The sequence below is a fragment of the Ziziphus jujuba genome, chromosome 12 (assembly GCF_031755915.1).
Source record: "Ziziphus jujuba cultivar Dongzao chromosome 12, ASM3175591v1".
In the NCBI taxonomy this organism is placed as follows: Eukaryota; Viridiplantae; Streptophyta; class Magnoliopsida; order Rosales; family Rhamnaceae; genus Ziziphus; species Ziziphus jujuba.
This window is the reverse complement of record NC_083390.1, coordinates 18,975,460-18,995,591: the sequence shown is the minus strand read 5'-3', so window position 1 is coordinate 18,995,591 and position 20,132 is coordinate 18,975,460. Positions and strand designations below refer to the sequence as shown.

At 31.2% G+C, this 20,132-nt stretch overlaps 2 protein-coding genes across 6 annotated transcripts; both read right to left on the bottom strand.

The window, feature by feature from the left end:
- Nucleotides 1-267: 267 nt before the first annotated feature.
- Nucleotides 268-6,272, bottom strand: LOC107429243 (cleavage and polyadenylation specificity factor subunit 3-II). 4 transcript variants are annotated; one of them, XM_060813543.1, is made up of 13 exons: nt 6,110-6,272; nt 5,753-5,936; nt 5,488-5,560; nt 5,190-5,307; nt 4,781-4,911; nt 4,570-4,706; nt 4,390-4,453; nt 3,571-3,636; nt 2,969-3,038; nt 2,535-2,639; nt 2,101-2,242; nt 1,378-1,474; nt 268-1,280 (listed from the first exon to the last, which is right to left on the bottom strand). In XM_060813543.1, the coding sequence occupies exons 1-13, from the start codon at nt 6,132-6,134 to the stop codon at nt 447-449; spliced, it is 2,046 nt and encodes a 681-aa protein (XP_060669526.1). In that variant the 5' UTR covers nt 6,135-6,272; the 3' UTR covers nt 268-446. The 4 variants fall into 4 exon arrangements, with proteins under 4 accessions (XP_060669526.1, XP_048318829.2, XP_060669527.1 ...); XM_048462872.2 differs by having other exon boundaries at nt 4,838-4,911; XM_060813544.1 differs by lacking the exon at nt 6,110-6,272 and having other exon boundaries at nt 5,190-5,328; nt 5,753-5,819.
- Nucleotides 6,273-6,848: 576 nt separating this feature from the next.
- Nucleotides 6,849-12,003, bottom strand: LOC107429255 (microtubule-associated protein 70-1). Of its 2 annotated transcripts, XM_060813546.1 has the most exons (12): nt 11,770-12,003; nt 11,276-11,599; nt 11,079-11,164; nt 10,175-10,240; nt 9,891-10,061; nt 9,641-9,811; nt 9,364-9,519; nt 9,104-9,250; nt 8,912-8,983; nt 8,303-8,827; nt 8,035-8,225; nt 6,849-7,511 (listed from the first exon to the last, which is right to left on the bottom strand). In XM_060813546.1, the coding sequence occupies exons 2-12, from the start codon at nt 11,541-11,543 to the stop codon at nt 7,472-7,474; spliced, it is 1,893 nt and encodes a 630-aa protein (XP_060669529.1). In that variant the 5' UTR covers nt 11,544-11,599; nt 11,770-12,003; the 3' UTR covers nt 6,849-7,471. The 2 variants fall into 2 exon arrangements, with proteins under 2 accessions (XP_060669529.1, XP_015895395.1); XM_016039909.4 differs by having other exon boundaries at nt 11,276-12,003.
- Nucleotides 12,004-20,132: the final 8,129 nt, after the last annotated feature.

Below are 20,132 nucleotides of genomic sequence, written 5' to 3'. Positions count from 1 at the left end.
TAAATAGTTAGAAGAAAAAAACTGTGGATAATTTAAAAGGTAAAACAAAAAAATTATTTTAACCAGCTCAAATTGCATCAACATGTATATTTATAAAGAAATCTGCAATCTGAAAAAATAAGTAGCAACATATATGTAAAAAATAATAAGTTCAAATTTCTAGCTAATTATATTTTTTTAGAAATAGTTATTTATATTATTTATTTGTATATATATAATACTTCTCAAATACATTATTATTTAATATTGAGGAAAGAGATACAAATATTTCCAATAGAGTTTCAAAAACCAAAATTTGTATTAATTAAAAAATAAAAACAAAAAGAGATACAAATATTGAACGCAATGTGCAAAGAGGAACATCCTTTAAATAACCATGACAAATTGTAATTGCACAAAATCACTAATAACATTTAAAAAAAAAAAAAAAATCCTGGACTTGGACCTCAAGTAAATCCACCAGTGCCTTGTACTGTACTGTAGTCGAAATTTTCCAGGATTGAAATAATTTTTTGTGCAATCTTCTCGTCAACAATTGACCATGTACAGCAGAAATACACAACATCTTCAGAATTATTTTTCTGAGTTTCAGTTATTCTGTTAGGGCAGTTGTCCTTGGAACAAATGGAAACTTGAAATGACTCTACTTGAAGATATTCTCCAAAATCCTGGATGTTCCCACCGGAAAATTCACTCGAAAGTCTAGCGAATAACACGCGAAGCCACAAGCATCTGCCAGTTACACACAACCTATTATTTGTAGGAGTAATATCTGTGCTTTTGGTCTCTTCTAAGCTGCCAATACGAACAGGGCAACAATAAGCAAACTGAACTTTGTGCTCTTTTTCTCCTAACATGAGCAAAAGCTCTTCTTGGTGTACCACCTTTGCTTTTTTGCTTTTCTCCATAACCAAGATTCCCTCTGCTACCCTTTCGTCGGTTACTTGTAGCTGCAGCTCAGAGTTTCCAAATTTGAATCTTGAACCACCATTTCCATCCTCTAAGCTATTTTCCAAAAATTTGAAATTTGGATGTGAGCAACTACGAATGAAGGTGTCTGAGGCTAATGCTTTCACATAGTGGGTTGAAGGAATTGACACAGTGTCGTTATTTGCAGGGTCATAACATGGAATGCCTAGCTCAGATTGAATTCTTCCTTTCAAAGTAGCCATCTTAGGCTTTTCACCATGAACAAGTAGGACGTGCTTAGGGGAGAGAAATTTGACAAGATCCATAATCCCTTTCGCATCTGTATGAGGACTAAAGGACAGTTGGTGAATCTGACAATAGAAAGAGCTTTGTTAAGAACCATCACGGAAAAACATAGTTTATCCCCTCACTTAAAAAAGGGAGAAACTTTACTAGAGGAAGATGAACCTGGCATCGCACGTCTATTTGAGTGTCCTTGTCCAGATCAATTTTGGTAGGTTTCCCTGACATCAGTTTATGTCCTATGGTTCCAGCTACACAATACCTGCAGAAGAAATATACAATGGAGATTAAAATTGATAACAGTAGGGCTTCTTCTATTTAGAAGCAAAGAGAAAATCAGCAGTGATGTTTAGCATTTAATTTTGCTAATATGTGAAATATGGATTATACAATACACTGAGATATGTGTGCAACATTTTGGATACAATGCATGGGGAACCCTGTGCATCGCAGTCACTATTTTAAGAAATATTTACATCCTGTACATGCAAAGTAAGAAGAATAGCTATGTATAGTACAATATATATATATATATATATGCATCCAAATTGAAGATAAATGATAAATACGATGTATCACTTTAGCAGAGAGAGAAAATGATGCATTCTCATCTAGCTAAACCTTTGAACATCATTTTTTTTCCTTTTTGTTGGGAATCTCAAAATAGATTATAGCCTCACAAGGTAGATCCAATTTTCCTGGGAAAAAAAAAAAAAAAAAAAAAAAAAAAAACATGTAACTCAAAAAATTGATGGTGGCTTTAAAGCCAATATCCCTGGAGATGACTCTGGTGCTTTAAAGAAGGCCACTTTTTAGTTTTGTGTTTCAACCCACAGATATTAACATCCCATAACATATTTTTGATAAGTCAAAAGTATAGATACATACCCAGGCAATGTAACAAGATTCTTATCGGACGGAGCCCAGTGCTTAAAAACCTCAAGTGAAAAACCACCACTGATCATTCCTGGTGTGGCAAACAGAACACAAGGTCCAGGTGCATCTATCATAGACCGGTCAAAATTTGTAACTGCAACATAACGATGAGTAAAGTGGTGAACTGTTAGCAATCAAGCAGAAGTACTTCTCACACCAACCATTCCTGTATGCTTATTATGAAATATAATTATGTTTTATGCGGTTGGTTTCAAAAAAACACAAGTTAAATCCATCTACAAAATACAAACAGAAACCAATTTAGAAGTCTCTAGTAAAAACTGATCCTCTCACTCTATTTCATTTAGCTTCAAATCCCAAAGAGCACCAACAACTGCTTCCATCCCCAAAAACTTTCTAGAAAATCAAATATAAAAATAAGGTACCGTTTTTGAAATCAAATGCGTTGCGTGTGGAATAGGTCTCCTTAATCTTCTGACTGGTCCAACTGATTAGCATTTTATAATACATATTGGCTTGAATGGTTAGACCTGAAAGAAATACATAGGTAAATCATCAAAGGAAGTTAAAAAACCAGTACCCACCAACATAATAAAAAATCACCTCTAGGAATTGAGAATTGAAAAAATTTTACACATCAGCAAAGCTATTACAATTAGCAACCAAATTTCTTAAATCCTGTCAATATGAAGTTATCACAGGGATCTAAGAACAAAAATTGCAGTAAAAATAGTTTCATAAATGTAAGTACACCTCGAGATGGTGAAATAAATTAAAAAGAACTTCAGTAATTATCCACTTGGGTGGTCACTCCATACTTTGGTTGGTGCTAAAACATAGGTAAGAGAATAGTGCAAACCTGCTGAAAAGTAAATTGGAACCTTTAGATTCATGCGCTCCCAGTAATCATCCAACAAGATGCAGAGTTCCTACTCGATGATGGTATGGAATTGTCAAAACAGAACTTCACATTCTCAAATATTGGAGATTAAAATAAACAGCTAAGAGGCATGAAAAATATATTTAAGGTTAGGTGGAATTCAAATCAAACTAAAGTTGTACATGAATCTAAAACCTTCTGATACGAATAGAAGGCTCCAAATATAAAAATCAACCTGTTTAGGTGTCACAAGACAATTAATGTTTGGGATACAAATCTAATTTCCATTTTACCAGAAAGATAAAAAAGAAATTCAACAGTAATAGTAAGATTTTATAAGACAGCAATAAATTTCAAAATGAAACTGCTTTTGATCAGCCCAAAAAAAAAAATAATAATAATAATAATAATTTGGCTTAGAATTTTTAATTTCATCTTCTCCTCTTAATCTGAAATGTACCATAGGCAAATATGTTATTTACTACATAATTAACATCCATCAGCAACTGAATAATACATCAAAAACCAAGACAAGTCATAGACAAACAAAGTGATATAAATTCCAATCTAGATGAAAACACCTGAGCTCTTCCAAGGGCAAATGTAGGAATGAGCACTTTTCCTCCACCAGCAATGCATTTGTGAACCTACAAAGATTGAATTCAGAAATGAGTAAACGGAAATGATGGTCAAAGAACAAAGCAAAAAAAGGAAAAAAAAAAAAATATATATATATATATATATACACACATATATATGAAAAAAATGGATAACAAATAAATTAAGAAAATAACTCTTCGGTTTTTCATGTTGATTTCTAAAAGCAGCAATCAAGTCAACAATAAAACAAATCTTAAACTATAAAGAATGGTTACAGATCCATCACCCACCAAAAAATTTTGGCATATGCCCTAATATATAAAAGAGAATAGAATTTACCCAGACAAGGTGTGAATTATATAAAAGAGACAAAAATGCAAATCATAGGCCTCCACCTTATTTTCAGTAATATAGGTTTTTGTACACCATGTACCATAATAGATCTCCATACAAACTTATAATGCGTAAATTAATAGCATACCAAAACACAACAATTCATTGCTAATCATCCACTTTTGTCACTATTTCTTAATCTTAAAGTCCCATCAATGAATCATGGATTCTCAAATAAGTTTTGTGACGAAACATTCTAATAACAAAATCATAAAGCTTCCAAGAAGAAAATGAAGTTCATAAGCACAACATGAATAAAATATTTTAACCTACTTGCATCAAATATGGACTACCTATATTGAGAAATCAAACAGCTAAGACCTTTTTTTTTTTTTTTCATGACTCATTATTATACAAATTAGACCTCTAAGGAGGAAGAGATTAAACTACTGTTATTATTTCCATACAGCTTTAAGAAATTCCCTCTCCCGACCATATTTTGAATCACGAGTGGTTGTTGCATATGTGGACCTGTAATCAAATATTATACACATGGAATATATCAACACAAGATAAAAGTTTCAAAATTTCATGGCGTCAATATTGAATCAATAATTGAAAAGCAGGTACATGATATGATATCATACTCTGTTATGAGAAGGTCCAAATGTAGTCTATCAATTTGAGCAGCTCCAAGATGTCGATCTGGTGTCATATTGTAATCTCCTGTATACACTATAGCAGTATCTCCCACCTTTGCATAAAACATTGCAGCTCCTATAACCTTAGAAAGACAATTAACAATTAGAATTTCAGGAATAGCGACATGGAATGAGAGAAAGCCAATATCAATCATACTATTGTGGAGGGCAAAAATGGCTTTGAAGAGACCATGTGCTCTAGAGCAAGCCTTACGTGTCCTGCATAGTATGCACGGATTTGAAGATCTTTATCAACCTGCACAGTCTGCTTCAGATCCACTGCTATAACTACAATAAGGAACCAAATCAAAATAATTAAGCTCATCGCAAATAGAAGCCTTAAGGGACAATGAAAACAAGGCAATTGCTTGTAACTGTTTTAAACAGGACAGAAACATTTATAGTCGAGATTATACCAATGAAAAAAAAAATTTCCATTTGGTCACTTTTGTTACATTTAACCACTACTTTATTCTTATGAAAAGGCCCAAGAGATGCACAAGACAATAAAATAAATAAAATGAAAGACTAAAAGCATGGAAAGGATTAGAAAGAAACTCGTATACCTTTCTTCATGCATTCGGCTATATGATCAGAAGTAAATTGTTCTTCCTCACCCCTTCGCTCAACCATCACTTTACGAAAATCCTCCAACATAAGCGGAGCCAATGCCTTTGTTGGATACTGCAGTTATAGATTATTCTTCTAACAACATCCAAAGTAAAACAAAATAAAATAAAATAAAATAAAAATCTAACTCCAGAAAGGACTTATAAGTCCACAAACAAAACATCTAGTGAGCCATTAGTCAAGTCTAAGAGAACGTAAGGAAGACATGGTATAAGCATTTTATCAAACACTTACCGTCATGTAAATGGGTCCGCCATAGCCACAAACTTGAGTGAAATAAGGAAGAGCCCCAACGTGATCTAGGTGACTACCCAATAACACAAACATCAAAAAAAAAAAAAAAACAAAGTAAACTCATTAAAATCCAGGGGAAAAAAAAAGTAATAATAAACTTCAGGATTATGAAATTGATGAAACGAAAGTAGTTTTTTTTTTTTTTTTTTTTTGGGAGGGGGGGGGGGGGGGGGGGGGGCCGGAGAGAGAAAATGGGTTTGATTACAAGTGGGTTATGATAATGCAATCGAGTGCTTGGTCGAATCCTGAACCTCCGGATCCGAGGATGAGTGAGAAATCTGGGTATCGACGATGGTCGAGATAGCCCATATGCATCCCGCAATCGAACATGATTCTCTTGCCATTGATAGAGACCACTACGCAGCTCTTCCCAACTTCTTGCCCAGCGCCTTGGAAACATTTATAAATTCAAAGCCAAAAAAAAAAAAAAAAAAAAAAAAAAACCGAAGTTAAGGTCTTGAAGATTGAGAAGCAAACCAAATAGAAAGAAAGAAATAAAGAGAAAGGAGAAGAAAGCAATAAAGAGAAAGAAGGAGACACTGGAGAAAGTTGGGAGAGTTACCGAGGACGAGACAGTCGATTGCCATGAGTGACCGCCTTCTTGGCGCGCTTTTTGTTGTTGGTTTTTTCACCCGTGTTAATTGAATTGCTACCCCAAAAAAAAAATTTTAAAAATAAAAAAAAAAAATCTTATATAATAAAATTGCCGCTTTTCTTGCAAATTGATGGTTTTTTTCTTTTTAACAAATGTCATTTTTGTTTTCAATTTTTTAAACTTATAAAAAAATCGATAGGCAGGGAATAATCAGAGAATTTTTCAATTTTTTGAGGTAAATTTCCTCTATATTTTTGGCACGTCATCATGTTCTGTTTTGCGTGAAGAAATTTTTTACATAATTAACCAAAAAAAGAAAAGGGGTTGTATCTTGCATCCATTTCACGGAGACGTGGGAATACATTTCCAGGGCTTTCCCAGATACACTTTTATGTATAAAAAAAATATTAAGTATAATAAAAGAATAAAAAATTTAAGGTTATTTATACCGGCTACTTATTTAAAGCAATATATAAACTTTCCCAATGCACTATTTTTCATTTGGGCGGATCTTACTTTTAAAAAATAAAATAAAATAAAAGAGCAGTCCAGGAACGAACACAAAACCAGAAAATAAATAGCACTTTCCTTACTTTTTTTTTTTTATGTGATTTAGCAGTTCAACCGTGCAAAGTAAAAAGATTAAATCCAAAGTATAATGTAATTGGTATGGTCAAAATTCCTATGCTGCGGTTATGACCACAAATAACACAAAGAACACAATTTTGCATGTAACATTATAGCAGAGATTTATAACCAACATTTAAGACCGTAGATGAATTAACCACAACCATAAAAAAAGATCTCATCCTGATCTGATAACAACAAATATTAACAAACTGAACCAACAACAATCACACTAGCTGCAATTACAATATAAACTGCCAAAAAAAATTTCAACAAATAAACTACCTATACAAACACACAACAATTGCCCACTCAAGAAACCTGACAAAAGGTTAGTTCAAAGTCAATTTTCTTTTTCCTTTTTTTTCTTTTTTTCCTTTTCCTTTTCTTTTGTTGATCTCTAAGCAGCAGCAGGGGAATAACAGTCTTACGTCAGAAGCATACCAACTTCTCGATCAGGTTTTCGATTCTCTTGTTCGAAATTCATTCTTTCTTTTTTTTTCTTTTTTTTCTTTTTTTGGGGTGTTCTTCTTCTTCTTCCCCCAAGTGGAGTGAACACAGGATTGTCAGCATGCCAGCTATGATACTATAATCAATCATAAGACGAAACAAAAAAGAAAGTGAAGAAATGGTAACTGGAATGCAATACAAGGTCTATGTTCCCTTTTGCTCCTTGCTGCAGCTGGCCTGTAGGACTTTCTGTCATTGTGTGCTTCGTGTTAACCCACCTCGTCCTACAGCTCTACACAAATTGAAGTAATTTCAATTCCTGAAGTTCTATAAAATTAAAACTCGGAACCAAACAGATATCAAGTCACTACAAGAAGATTGAAATTACATAAATTTCTCAAAAAGAGTTTTTCTCTTGCAATAACAAGATAGTCCAGTTTAACCGATCAACATGGTGAAAATTTTGAACTTGCATAAACAAAAAATTTTGGATGATGTCCTGAACAAGTTATATAATATTAGATAATCAATAAATGTATAGAATATGATTATATACAAAATGCTAATACAGATTACATACATAAAAATTACGGAACAATAATCAATAGCAAGCATCACAGGAAAATAATATACAGTTGGATTTAACTAAGAGGAACATACAACAAAAGGAAACGGGAATGGATTTCTACACAGAGATTTGTGTGTGGAAGTGTACAAACATGTGTCTATATGTGCATAAGAGAGAATCGAGTCAAACTAGTATAATGAATTAGGTCTAACTGTCCAAGTCATGCCATAAAAGATTTAACAAGTACCTTCCAGAAAGTATCTGAGCACTGGTGTTGACAGAGCCTTTTGCATTACCAAACCTCTTAGCTCTGTTTTCATGTTCTTTTTCCACACGCATTGCAGCTACCTCCTTCTCCATAGCAGCAACTTCTCTTCTCATCTTTTTTGCCTCAACCTCCATTGCTTTAGTTAATGTATCTACCTTCTTGGCTAACATCTGAATAAAAAAAATAACCATTTAACCAAAGGTATACTATAAACTTAGAAACGTGTGTCAAATAAGAGAGTATCAACCTCGATTGCATCATCCTTGTCTTTCAGGCTTTGATCCTTTTCATGACCAGCTTTCCTCAAAGCTACAACCTCTTTCTGCAGCAAATCATACAAAACCCCAGGGACACTATCTTCTGTATCAACCGTTGGGAATTCATTTGGTTTATCATCCAAATTTCCTTTCCAGTTTGTAGCTTCACTATCCTTTGTAGCATCACAAGACTGGTTGAATGAGAAAGAGGGGCTTGTACCATTTAAAAGAACCTTACCCCTGTCCAATGACCGCGTACCACCATCAAATGATTTTGATGTGCCTTTAGCATGCTTCAGCACAGAACTGGTGCTAGAAGACAAAGATCGAGAAGGTGTTCTCTTGGGTAAAAAGCCATTGGATGTTAATTTTGAGATATTATCAGCTCCCCCAAGGGACTGACGACGAGAAGGCCCATTGCTTATACTTCTTCCCTCTGGTGTACTGCGATTATTACTGTTAGGAGTTCCTCTCAAACTCTCCTCTAGAACTTTGAGCCGCAAATGATACTTCTCCTGAAAAATAGACAAGAGTACTTTTAATAATCCCAAAAAGAAAATCACATAAAGATAAGCATTAATTGAAAACCAGATTATTACTTTTAATTGAGCCTCAGACTTTGCAGCTCGCTCAGTTATGGCTAGCTTGTCACGGAGGTGCTGCATTTCTCCCTACAAAATTGGGATTACTTGCATGTGACGGTGAAAACCAAACCATGGAAGTGTTGTGAAAAGACAGTAAAGTGCTTTTCCTGGAAAAAAAATTAAAAAATAAAATAAAACAACATTTACCTGCAAGAATCTTCGTTCTTCGAGCCATTGTTTTACAGGCATCACTTTGTCATTGGCATCTTTCCATTCATTAGCTACTACTGTAGCTACTCTGTTTGCTGTTACCCTTGCACGAGCCAGCTCACGGTCAAGAGTTTTCCTTTCTTCCTGATGAAAACAAGATCAAACTTTGCCAATCAGAGAAATGTAACAGTCAAAAAGTTAATAAAAAACATGAAACAGAAATCGAGAGTGAACAGTCAACAATCTTTTGACATTACATTCATCTCCTGAACTTTCCGTTGATAATCCCTCACTGCATTAGCAGCTGCACCACCAGCAAGAACAGCCTCTTCCAACTCTCGTACAGTCTGAGTAAGCTTTTCAACCTCTGCAACCTTTTGTCTATGCATTTTGTCTAAAATTTTGTTTTCTTCCTGACACATACAAAAGCAGTAGAAATACAAATCAATCCTCGTCGTACATGACATAATCAAAAAATCATGTCCAAAGCTTGATGCCTTTTAAGAAAAGGAATATGCTGTTGGTTAGACTTACCTGACAAATTTCTATCTGTTTCATCAATTCTTGATTTTTATTCTGGAGATCATCAACCATAGAGGCCTTAGTCAAGGCAACCTGAACAGTCCTCTCAGCTTCAAGTAAGGCTGCTTCTTTTGACTTCGTTAGACGATCCAGTGCTTTGTTATCATCTTGAAGCTTTGCAATCTACAAGGAAGCAAGCACTATTCAGCGACAATTAAAATTTCTTGTCCTCATTTGTTCAAGGATGCCAAAACCGGAGTACCTCTTGCCGAGCAAGTTTGAGCTCCGCCTCCAGAGGTGCAAGAATGGCTTCAATTGGAGGCATATCATCATCCTTTTGAGCAGCATGAACCCTTCGAAGAGTAGCTTCAGCAGCAAATTGAGCTGCCATGGAGGCCTTTTTCTCATCATTGATTTTCTTTATTTCAAGATTCTGCACATATATTTTATTGTTTAATGTAATATTGTTACAGAAAATGAATAAATGTAAACTAATGAAAGTAACATATTCTTTAAAGAAAAGTTGAAAGAGGCTTCAAGCAGTACTTTGCTTTCTAGAAGTGATTCTGTTAACTTGAGCTTCTCCTCCACCTTTGACAGTTCATCAGTAAGCTATAATAAAACCAAACAACAGAACAATTCAGCAACCGCTTTAAGGATATAAGATGAAACCAAAACAATATATAAAGTTGAGAAACTGGCAGAGAGAAAGATGAACAAAATTAACCCATCAAGCACATGACCTGTGTTTAAAGTTAGAAGATCCAATAGGTGGGGTTTTATGCCCTTAAAGCTACTCATTTAGACAATTTATTATGATTTTTATTTATTGAGACTAGGGTTGCATATTAAACCTACATTGGTTACTTAACAATTTGACCGCTTCAAAAACAACCATAAATATAAATCTTGGCTAATGTAAGAATAAATGCTCTTTTGACAAGATTGTGATAGTCCAACATTGATTTTATAATCTTACTAGGAAAATATGAATAAATATTATACCAAACCTGAGGAAATAGCTGGATGTACAATCAAATCCAAGGATTCCAAAGCTAAAGAAAAACTATGCCATTGACCATATTTAATAGGACAAGGACTCAGTACGGGTAAGAAAATTTGTAAAACTATCAGGGAGGTTTTAAATTTATACAATTCAGGATCAGTTGTACGACAATGAGTATGCTATCACCCTGAGAATTCAAGGCTAACAGTGTTTTACATTACAAATACATGTTCAATTCGTACGGCAGGATAAAAACTTGAGAAAATTTCAAATACAACTGTTACTGCTCCAACCCAGAAAAAGAGAGAAAAAATAAAATAAAATCAGAGATTCAATTGCATAATAAATGCAAAGCTGCCTAATATCCAGAGAGAAATACTGAATGAGACCAAAATACATTACGGAAAATAAAAAAGATCCGAGTAAAAGTAACAAGGAAATGACCTCTTCAACGGCCTTTTCCCTGAGTCTTTCAGACAATCTGAGAGCCTTGATCTCAGCCTGAGCTTCTCCAAGCTCGCGGTCCTTATCTGCAAAAAAACCATACGAATACACCAAGAGAAATAAATCAAAACACTCGAAATCAAGCAAAACGAGCTCTAAATCTTCACAGAAACCACTGGATCGAACCGCATTCGCACCTCTAACTTCATTCTCAAGCCGATTGAGCTCCACCTTCACCGGATCCGACCCGTGCAACAGGTTTATGAACTCATCCGAGTCCATACTCGGCCTCATATGTCCCCTCCTTCTCGACGAGCTCTTCCCTTCCTTAAACGATCCCGACACCGTCAACGGCGGAGGTGGTGTCGGAGTCACCACCGGCGCCGCGCCATTGCCATATCCACTCAACTCCGGCGTATCCATCGCCGGAGACACTCCTCCTACGTCGCCGGAAAGCTCCGCCATCCCGATCTGAGTAGTGCACACACTCTCACATCCAAATGCACCTCACGATCCAAACGCTAGGGTTTCCAAATCCAAGATATATATATATAAATATCACAGATACACAGATATACAGCGATATATATATAAATTATATATGTATATATCAATACAGTGAGTGAACCAGCAATGGAAAAAAAAAAAAAAGAAAAAAAAAACTGAGCTTTGAAAGAGAGAGAGAAAGTACGAGAAAGAAAGAGAGAGAGAGAGAGAGTGTGAGTTTCCTTGCTCTTTCTCTCTCTAGATTGTGATTTTAAATCTGGTTTCTATGCCTCTGGTTAAAGAGAGAGATTGAAAATATTTTAATTAATTATTTATTATTTTATTATTTTATATATATATTAATAAATATTTTATGTATGGTATTATGGGTAGAGCTTTGCTGTTAAGCAGACAGTGGAGCATGAGATTTTTGAGAGAGAAGATAAGAGAGTAGAGAGAGAAGGAACTGAGTCAAACTCTGTATGACTTCGTTTCTGTCTTAAGACTCCCAAATATTAATTACTAATACCACGGCTTTACTGCTAATGCTACTGTGTTTTTTTTTTTTTTTCCCCTTTTTGCTAGGTTTTGTTTTTTTAGGATAAGCCGGATGCGTTATACGCACTCTCACGCAAAAAGAAAAGAGATGGGTGCGTACTGCGCATAGATGCGCTTAGTAGCAGATTAGTGGCAGAAGCTTGCATCGTTCGTTCTTTATTCCCAACATTTCTCGTGTCGGAGAATAGAAAAAAATATATAAAAAACTCTTATTGAACTTGGATCGGAGAAGACGGGAAAATGATGATGATGATGATGATAATAATAACAGTAATAATAACTCTTTTTTGTTTACTTTTTAATAAATTTTTGAGACATTAATAATTTTTTATATTATTTATATATCATAATTGGAAAATAATTATTTATGAATATAAATGTGTTTTTTTTTTTTTGCTTATATATTATATTAGAATTTGTACATTATCTTAGAATATAGTGTATATAATATATACAAGGAGGGCTTCTTTTTTTTTTTTTTTTTTTTTTTTGGTGCTGAATATAGAAGGAGGACTACTAGTAAAACGGGCACACATATATGATATTTTATGTATAATAAAATTATACAAGTGATCATATACATAACAAAAACCAAATTTCGATGCAATTACCAAAAAAAAAAAAAACAAAAACCTAAATTTCAAAGCATTCATGTCTAGTTGAAGAAACTATATTAAAATGGGCTTTATTTTCTCTTTTTTTATTATTATTACAGAATTATTCGACACATTTAAATAAAAAATACAGGATTTTTCTCATGGTTTAATTATTATATAAAAAAAAATCCATTTCAATTTTTGTTGTGTATTAAAAATAAATAAATCTAACATTTCATATCACTTTTTTAACAAGTTTTCACTTATAAGTGATAACAACTTTTTTTTTTTTTTTTTGTCGAGAAAAGTTATAACAACTTTTGTGTTATTTTAACCAGTAATGAAAATATCAATGTTGATAAAAATGTTAAAACTATAATTTTATAGAAATGTCGATATCAACGAAAATATTAAAAAAAATTATAAACTATAAATATTTAACTTAAAATATAGATTTTTATACATAAAATATTTAATATATTAAAATAAAATAAAAAATACAATAATTAAAATACAAATGTTAATAAAATAATTCATAAATATTAAAATTATTGTCTATGAAGTAAACAAAGTACTTGTTTATAACAAAATATAGTAAACTTAATAAATAATATTAATATATAAAAAGTTCTAAAATAATTTATAATGCAACATTAATATAAAAAATGATTTTCTATTATTATTCAAATTGATGAATATATATAAATACTTGGGTCAATGTGACTATGTGAGGGTAATAATAAATATTTTAGTTCATTGTATCAGATAAATTTTCCAAGTAATTATGAATGTGCCAAAAATATATCTTTCTATCAATTTTATAATCTATCTAAATAAAGAATAATACGAATTCACTCAAAAAATAGTATAGTAGAAGGTAATTGGATGTGCCAAAAATATAATTTAATGGTTGTTGGCTTGATTATTGATCCAAATCTAGCTTTTCTACTCATTTTTTTCAATGTTCTTTTAAATATTTCTCACCCTAAAACATCTCAAATAATGAAAAAAAAAAATTAATGCAAGATTGAAAATCTACACTTTCAACTGATATTTTCCACCAACAATTAATATTTTTGTCAACATTTTTTGTAAATTCTATACCAAATCCTACATTTTCATCAACAATTTTTTATATCATCAATATTTTGTAATACCGTTGACATTTCCACCGGCAATTTAGACAAATATATTTTACATTCCCTTCCCCCCCTGAAGGTATAGATATTTTGAAAATATCGATGAAATGTCGACAATGTTGATGATTTTTTCTTCCTTACTTTCATGGATCATTTAATTTTGTTTCACTTTTCAGCTTTAACTATCTACTTCCGCTTATATTTTATTTGGTATCACTTCACTTCCTTTTGAAGTCAATATATGAAAACTTCAATTACAATAAAATCTCTATAAATAACTACTATAAAACTATGAAAAATTATTCATTTAAAGAATTTATTTAGTCATCGATAAATAAATAATTTATTAATTTATAGATAAATAAAAATTCATTGATTTAAAAATAATTTTATACCATTTTTGAAAAATAATTTTATTAATTACATAGTATACTAACAAAGAAAAATATCAATCAAGCTTGATCAAATTTACGATTATAGGATTGATCACAACTTAATTAACAAATAAAAAAAAATTAATAGAGAATTTCACTGTACAGACAAATCTACTAATAGAAGGAATAAAAACTATTAAGGAAAATTTTCTTATTATATGTAGTAAATGTTCATATATATTATTTATTTTTTTCCAAATTTAATCAATTAATAATTTATATATTTAATGGGTTCTAAAAAATTTTTTAAAAAATTATTATTTTATATATTTAATAAATTTATTCATTTAATACACCACTTCAAATTCAAACTGAATAATTTTATTTAATAAAATCATTTATTTATCAAATTTTACTGTATTAAAAAAATAAATTAAGCTCTGTTTTAGTACATTATTGTTGTTATTATTATTATAAAAGCTCTTGTTCAGTACGGTAGAGAACTGAATTGACGGAACGTTTTATTGGCTTCTATTAAATTAAATGTCATCCATTGAGGTAAGCCAAATAAAGAATAAAATTAATATACAGAAGAGCTTCAAAATGCTTAAATTGTTGTAATAGAGCATTTAAATATTATAGAAAATCACTTATACTCTCTGAGCTGTACCTGTATTAATTTGGTCCGTAGTTTTTATTTTATTAATGTTTGTGAAGTAATATGCCATATGAATTCAAGGTCTAATGGCTTAAACTATTGAGTCAAATTGTATAACGAACAACGGTAAAAAAACAACAACAACCAAAAAAAAAAAAAAAACATTTTTTTCTAAGCCGAGTAAAAGAACTGGTGTGTATAGCAAACAAATCCTCAGTAATAGTAATAAATTTAACAACAAAAAATATAAATCATAAAATCCGACAAATCAAAATACAAAGTAAAATTAACTTTCTTTACAAAAAACAAAAAAAACAATTATGATGGTGAAAAGAAACAAGAATCGAATGCAGCGGGACTAGGGAATGTTTTGAATTGAAGCTGGGTTTGGATGGTGTTTGGGAAGCTTGTGTAGATGGTTGCCTCTTATGTATGAAAGTTTGGGTTTCCTTCTTTTTTATTTATTTTTTTATATATATTTTTTATTCTTACAGTTAAATGTCTACATTTACTTTTGAAAATCAAATATGAATGAAAGTGAAAAAAAAATTTAAAATAAAATATACATAATATTAATAGTTAAAATAGAAAAAAAAAATATTTATCAACCAAAAGCTGTTGCATTAATGAAATATTATACCAACTAATAAGATAAAACTCCAATGCTGTTCAAAAGTCATACGTTTTTAGCCAAAATTTGTTTCAGCTTTCTCTCGATTCCTCCTCATAATAAAGAGATGACTTATTTTGTCATTTTGTCTAAAGAGTGAAGGAAGAGTTTGTGTGCTGGGGCAAGCAAAAGTAACATCACTTTGTACATACCTAAAGTTGGTAATATCGGATAGTATAGCTTGAATTTCTTTCTTGTTAAGTTTCTCGTAAAAGACGAGACAAACTTATTGAAAGCTATCCATACCATCTTCTAATTATTTGACATCCATGCATTGGAAGATTTTTTTCTTACCAAAAAATGGTGGGTCATATATATATATATATATATATATAAGGAGCAGCGATATTGCTTGTTAAATTACATGTAATCTAATAATTCGTTATGTTTTTAATTACATATAATTCATAACTTAATTATTGAAATTTCATATAATTTAATACATAACATCTATCATTAATTTAAATGACATTTTATAAAAATTATTTTTCAATTTATAATTACAAGATATATTAACATAAATGCGCCAAAAGCTGTCATGTCTTCAAGTAGATTTTCTGTTTAAGATCATTAATTAAAACGTTACTTATACATTTTATTACATCATCATATGTCATCTATTATATACTGAGATGTAAGTTTTCGGAATAATAGTTCTCTATGTCTGTCAAAATTGTCAATGACACATTTTTCATATACAGTTTAGGGTGAAGTAAGGGAAAGAGATGTGTACCCAAAATTTGATTTTAGAATACATAGGTGGAAAGTGTGCTTGCTGCTGAAGAAGTCAAATTTCCAAAAGCAAATTACCAAAAAAAAAAATAAAAGAAAAAAAAAAGTCAAACTTCCAAAGCCCCCCCCTTCTTAATGATCAAGACAAACAGTTTGTAAGAGAGAGATCACGGGTTCAGTTCATGTATATAATCAGCTGGGACCGGTTGCAGAATAAAAGGAGTTTAAATGATTGAATGAAGGGTGCTGATTGTCAATTTTATTCATGGATGATATTTTGATTATAAATGGTTAATTTTTAGGGAAAAATAAAAAGAATTAAAACCAATAAAAAGAAAGGAAGAAAACAAAAACAGAACATTCTATGTCATTTCGAGCATGTGCATGTAGCGCGATGTGAGATTACACCTGGATTGGTGCTCTGATTTGGGGGTTTTATTTTACTTAGAGAGTGATGCAAATACAATAATTGAATACAATTATTGTACTAAATAGTAGAAAATCTGCATAAAATTAAACGGACCATTTATTTTTGTATATCCATGTCAAGGGTAAAGATGGAAAAGGCCGTAAAAGTTGGATACGGAGAGTATGTAATGTACTAGAAAAATAATAATAATAATTATTATTATTATTATTGTCTTTATTATCGTTTGTGAAAGGACGATTATTTGCATGATAAAACAATAATTTTTTTCAACTGAACTATTTCGGAACAGACATGTCACATAGATGTACAGAAGATTTCATCAATTGTTTTTAGTTAAATAAAATAAAATATATTTTAGAAAAAAAGACGTTGGAGAATTGATTTTCCTGTATGATTGATTTAATTTGATTATTTTATAATATCTAAAATCGAGTACTTTTTCTATGGTTAATTGTATGAATCAAATGAAAAAGTTGAATGTTGTCCCAAAAAAAAAAAAAAAGTCTTGAAGAGTTCCAAATTGGATTTTTTTACCATAAAAAGTCAAATAATTCATAGTGAAAAAAAGAAGGGAATTATCTTAGTGGCAAAGCATTGCTGTTTTAGGAAACCACTGAAAATGTTATTATCTTTCCCTTTTTATGATTTATTTTTGATGCATTAAAAGAATAATTAGGCAAAATTTCTCTTTCTTCTACCTTCCCTTAAATCATTAGACCAACTAAACACAGTTAAAAGCATGCAATGCAACTATTAGTTGGTGTTTTTAATTGATATTTGAGGTTTTATAATCAATTCAGCTAATAAGCCCAATAACGGTTTTGATAAGTTCACTCCTGCTAATTACTTTCCATCAGGGAACTAATTAAGGCCAAACCCAATCAAAAGTCTTCTTTAATTTGATAAATTATGATTACTGCTAATATCATTGATGTGCTAAGTTCAACGGTAAAATTACTGCAATGACCTCTTCCCCATTTGTGACTTTTGTATATGCTGTATAACCGTCTTTTAAAAAAAAAAATATATATATATATATATATATATATGTATATATATTTATTTCATGTTAATTTTTCATTGATCACTAATTGGTCTTTTGCAATTAAAGTGTTGCAAGGTTATCAAATTTACATGTGAAAACTTCGAAATTTGTTTACAAAAATAATATCATTAGATTATTAAATTATAAAAATTAAAATTAAAAGGGGTGTTCTTTTGTTTGTTTGTTTTTTTTTTTTTTTTTGAAAAAAATGTTATTTATTTTTAAAATATATATAAAAATACTTTCTTTTGTTTATTTCTGACAGTTAAGCAAAAACCATTTTGAACACTCGTACATTTTTGTTAATCTCTCTCTCTATATAATACATCTTATTAATCTGTATGCTTAAAATAGATTTATGTTACTATCTATGGCTGATGGCTTTAAAGCCATCTCAATTTGAGATCACATGCATGGACAAAAAGAAAAAGTGAGTCAAATTTACCTTCTTTCATAATGCAAACGGTTCAAAACACCAATCAACTATGACTGAACCTTCCCTGTAAAATAAAAAATTAACCACTGTCAAAAATATTCTTTTTTTAGACCATATGCAAAAATAAATAATATTGGAATACTTTAGAGCTTTGAAAGAAACAAAATCCTTCTTCAATTAATGGAAAATAAATATTCATACACACCAAAAATTATTTGTTATTATTATTTTTTCTTTTGGTAATTGAAAATTATTTGTGATTTGACTCCATATAGATAGTAGATATGTATATTGTTGATCTTTCCCTATTGAGCAGACAGCCCACCCCTTTTAATCCTCCACAAAGACTCTTAGCAAACCACAGCTCAAGAGCACAAGCAAAACCCAGTATTCATATATTCATGTATTTATATTATTCCATATAAATTAGCATTACAAAATAAATAAATAAATATATATATATATATATATATATATATAAATTTTGAACTGGACCCCTACTCTCACTTGACAAAATCTACTATCTCCTACTCCTTATCTGTCTGAAGCAACCTGCAGAAAAGTTAAGTGAGTTTCCATCAACATCTTTGCTCATGAATCTGCTCACTATCTCTATCACTCAAGTTAAAAGGTTATATTGTCAATTGTGGATCTCCCTTTATTAATATATTTACAAAACAATATTGCAAAAAACAATAAATAAATAAATCACAACTGAAAAAAAGAAAGATAAATATATGGAGAACTCTAAGGTACCAAAATTTATAGATTCTCAAATTTTTGTTGGAAATAATCTAGCAAATTCCAGGGTTGCAACTTTACCAATAGGATTTTTCTTTTTTTAACCATGTAACCAGCCTCTTATTGTATTTATTTGATATTTTAATTATCAATGTTGAATTAAAAACAAAAAAAAAAAAAAGACACAAAAGTGAATTCACTACTGGGCTATCATCATAGAAACCATGTTATATCAAAATTATTATTTGCATTCTGTTAAGTGATGTATGGTAAGTATTTGAATTTCTTTTTTTGAATAAAATTTGGATCTCATGTTAGCGGAAATAAAAATGCAAACTTTTGATTTTCAGAAGTTTCCTCCACTTGTTGCCCCCAACCCCGCGCAAGAAAAGTCCAATTTTGTTACAGGATTACAGATTCTCATGCACCCAAACATACCGTATAGGACATACTCATCAATTCTCAGTGTTTGTGCGCACTTTGTAGAGAAAATAAGAGGATAAGCTTCTTTTTTTATTTTTTTTTTAAGAAAAAAAATTTAAAAAGCGAAAAAGAAAAAGCTGCTGCCTTGGCCTTTTGATAACGTTGCTATCCCTTAAAGAATCAACATGGAGGGCCGAGGGAAAGAGATAGAAAGAATAGAGAAAAAAAAAAATTTTTCTTTATTTTTGGTGGTTTTAGAGAGAATTAATAAAGGAAAATTGATAAAAGCAAGAAAATAAAAGAAAGTTTTCTTAATTTGGGATTTTAATGGCCTTAAAAACGGATTTGAAAGGGAATCGAAAAGGGTTGATTGTCCCCTCAACAACCTTAACCTTTTGTTTTTGAAAAAATGTTGCTAAGAAATTTGAAAGCAAAATTCAAATTAAAAATAAAAAAAAGAAGAAAACAATCTTAGGCCTTACATAATAGATAATACACATAATAACACGGAAATGAACATGGAGAAACTTCGTGCTTGAGGTTCAACGGCACAGTGACGCTGACGATGTATCGACCACCTGTACGGCCTGTAAAGCTGTACATTTGTGCTGGGTCCCACTTTTCCCATTCTCCCAATTCTGGTCCCTTTCTTCACATTGTCTCCCACTTTCATTGTATGTGTCAAACGCCCACCCTCGCGATCACCTTAATTTCTATGTGTGATATTCAAGTAATGGGACAAAGATAACGATTTTTTTTTTTTTTT